This window comes from Apis dorsata, unplaced genomic scaffold (assembly GCF_000469605.1).
Source record: "Apis dorsata unplaced genomic scaffold, Apis dorsata 1.3 scaffold_68, whole genome shotgun sequence".
Classification (NCBI taxonomy): domain Eukaryota; kingdom Metazoa; phylum Arthropoda; class Insecta; order Hymenoptera; family Apidae; genus Apis; species Apis dorsata.
In genome coordinates this window covers 1,643,251-1,645,724 of record NW_006263366.1, presented here as the reverse complement: position 1 = coordinate 1,645,724, position 2,474 = coordinate 1,643,251, and the positions used below count along the sequence as shown (strand labels likewise).

Genomic DNA, 2,474 nt, shown 5'->3' with positions numbered 1-2,474 from the left:
ATATATATATATATAGGTGGTACGCATATTATACATTGTTACATTCACGGAAAAATCGATCTCGAAAATATATATAAAGGTTCAACAGGCTGTCGGGAAAAAAGGAACTAGATTGGATTTGTATCGAGCGATATCGAGAAAAATTCTTATTTACAATACAGAGAACTTGGCCTGTTTTTTCCTCTCTCTCTCTTTCTCTCTCTCTTTCTCTCTCTTTTTCACACACACATACACACACACACACTCACACACACGTTCGATTCGTTTCCTCAACGACTCGCGAGTAATTTGCACGATGAGATCCGTTCGTATTCCCATTATGAAAGTGTTACGTTTTTTTATACATGATCATCCGCTATAACGTTGCAATTACCGTTAAAAGAGCAGCGGGCCAGCGTCAAAATTTCTGGCACGAATATAGTAATAATTGTCCAGTTGGTTTGCCACCCCGGATAAAATCGTAAGAAACGCCGACGAGCGTTTCTTGAAAATTGTGGACGCGTGGGCAGAAAATTGCAAAAGTTGCAATCTCGAAGCTCGCGTCCGTTTCGATCGGGGCTCCAAGACCACGTTGACGCATCGTGATTAGATGCGTCCAATTGCGTTTGTCGCAGATTCGGCGATAAAACGAATTTGAGCTCGATAGGATGGGGGACAAGCTAAGGGGAGGTTCTTAGAACGAGCGCGCATTCGGCCGAAGCTAGGAGTTTCGCGAATCTCTCGATCGAAACTCTCACTTCCAAACGACTATTCCGTTCTCGATCGTATCAAGAGATCGAGATAACGGAAACTATACAACTAACGAAAACACGTCTTCTTGAATTGGTTTAGAAACACGTGTAGATACATGGAGTCTACGTCGACGAAACGGGTACTGGAATCCCCTAACGATTGTCGTTTGGAACCAAATTTTTCGATGGATTGCGGGCTGCTTTTTATAGAGTCGTTCGACCTGGACTGATCCGTGCCCTCGACGCAAGCTTGCCTCAGCCAATCCCGTAGATTCCACGTTCTCTCCATCAGATTCGAGGAATGCTTCTCAACCGTGCATACGCTGGTGGTGAAACCGCTATTGGGACCGTACTGGGCGATAATGTTTTGCGCGGTGGGTGTCGGTGGTTGAGTCACTGTCAACTGAGATAGGATGTTCGACTGAATGTTTGGTGCACCGAATGTTCCTGGAAAGCAGACCGAATTAGGGAGGGAATCTTTTTCCATCGGACGATAAGATTGGGATTTCCGTTCACCTTGTATATTATTCGATTCGGCGGCAAGATGATGGAAACGCAGCCATCGCAAATACGAATACATCAAAGTCGGAGGCGGTGGTATGTTCGTGTCCTGACGTTTATTCAGCACGCCCCATATCTCACGTATTTCCGAGTTTAGGTTTTCCAGACTTGCGATGATTTCCGTCGACTCCTGGTAGTGATCCGGTTTGTCTGAGTACGAAGGATCAAGACCACGAGATGGAAAATAAATTCTTGAGTGGAAATAAATCAACGAAAGGCGGGATTTCGAAGTCTCGAAGAAATGAACTTGAAAGAAAATGAAGCAACAAAACAGAGAGAGGATACATAATCGAGAAATAATCGACAGCAGAATAGAAAGAGAGTCGTTTACTTGGAGGGGGCTCACCTACGAACGTGTCGGTCCCGAGATCGGTTGAACTGATACCGCTGCTCACGCTCGACATATCGCTCAACGTCAATTCCTCGTTTTTGGTCGCGTTCCCGTCGTTCTCGTTTGTCTTCGCGTTAACCACCCTCTCCAAAGATTGCTCTAAATGCCTCAGATGGATCACTTTCTCGCCCAAAAGGCTCTTGGTTCGATGCAAATTCACCTCCATGTCGGAAAGTTCGCGTTCTTCCTAAAAAATTCGAAACGAACCAACGAGCGAAAGGGTGCAACGAATTCGTAAAAAAGAAGAAAAAGAGAGATTAGATGGAACTCGACGAAAGAGAATCGTACCTGAAGCAATTGTTCGAGGGTCGCTTTGACGCTACGCTGCTTCCAAGCCCTCTGCCTCCCTTGGAACACGTTCTCCTGATGTCGAAGCGCCTCCCGTGCTCTCTTCACTGAATCCCTTTCCACGTGAATTCGGTGCCGGAAGAACTCCAGCTCCGAAGAGGCGTTCGCTGGTGCTAGAAAATCGAGCAGAATCCTTTCCGGTGTCACCCGATGAGCTCGGACACGACGAGCTACGCTAATGAAAGCGAGCGTGCGAGAGAAGGGATAATCAAAAAGAAAGAAAGAAAAGAAGAAGAAGAAGAAGAGGAAGAAGAAGAAAATTAAAAACTACTACGCGGAAGGATGAAGGAAAAATAAAAAATATGATGGTGCACTTACGAGTGGGTGAATAGGGAGTGCAAGCCGCTAGTTAAAGTAGAGTGTATAGATGCCTGGGGAAAGAAATAAAAACGACGAATATAAAGAAGCTTCAAAGCTCTTTAGAATTAAAGCGATTAAGCCGC

At 45.4% G+C, this 2,474-nt stretch overlaps 1 protein-coding gene across 1 annotated transcript in view; it reads right to left on the bottom strand.

Annotated features, from left to right (window-relative positions):
• Window positions 1-311: 311 nt before the first annotated feature.
• LOC102679571 (titin homolog) overlaps window positions 312-2,474 on the bottom strand; it is a 10,468-nt gene continuing 8,305 nt past the window's right edge. Inside the window, exons 7-10 of the mRNA XM_006610101.2 lie at window positions 1,972-2,201; window positions 1,639-1,870; window positions 1,248-1,442; window positions 312-1,178 (exon numbers count right to left, since the gene is read on the bottom strand). Coding sequence (XP_006610164.1) covers window positions 799-1,178; window positions 1,248-1,442; window positions 1,639-1,870; window positions 1,972-2,201 — 1,037 coding nt within the window. The 3' untranslated portion in view covers window positions 312-798. The remainder of the gene's footprint in view (window positions 1,179-1,247; window positions 1,443-1,638; window positions 1,871-1,971; window positions 2,202-2,474) is intronic.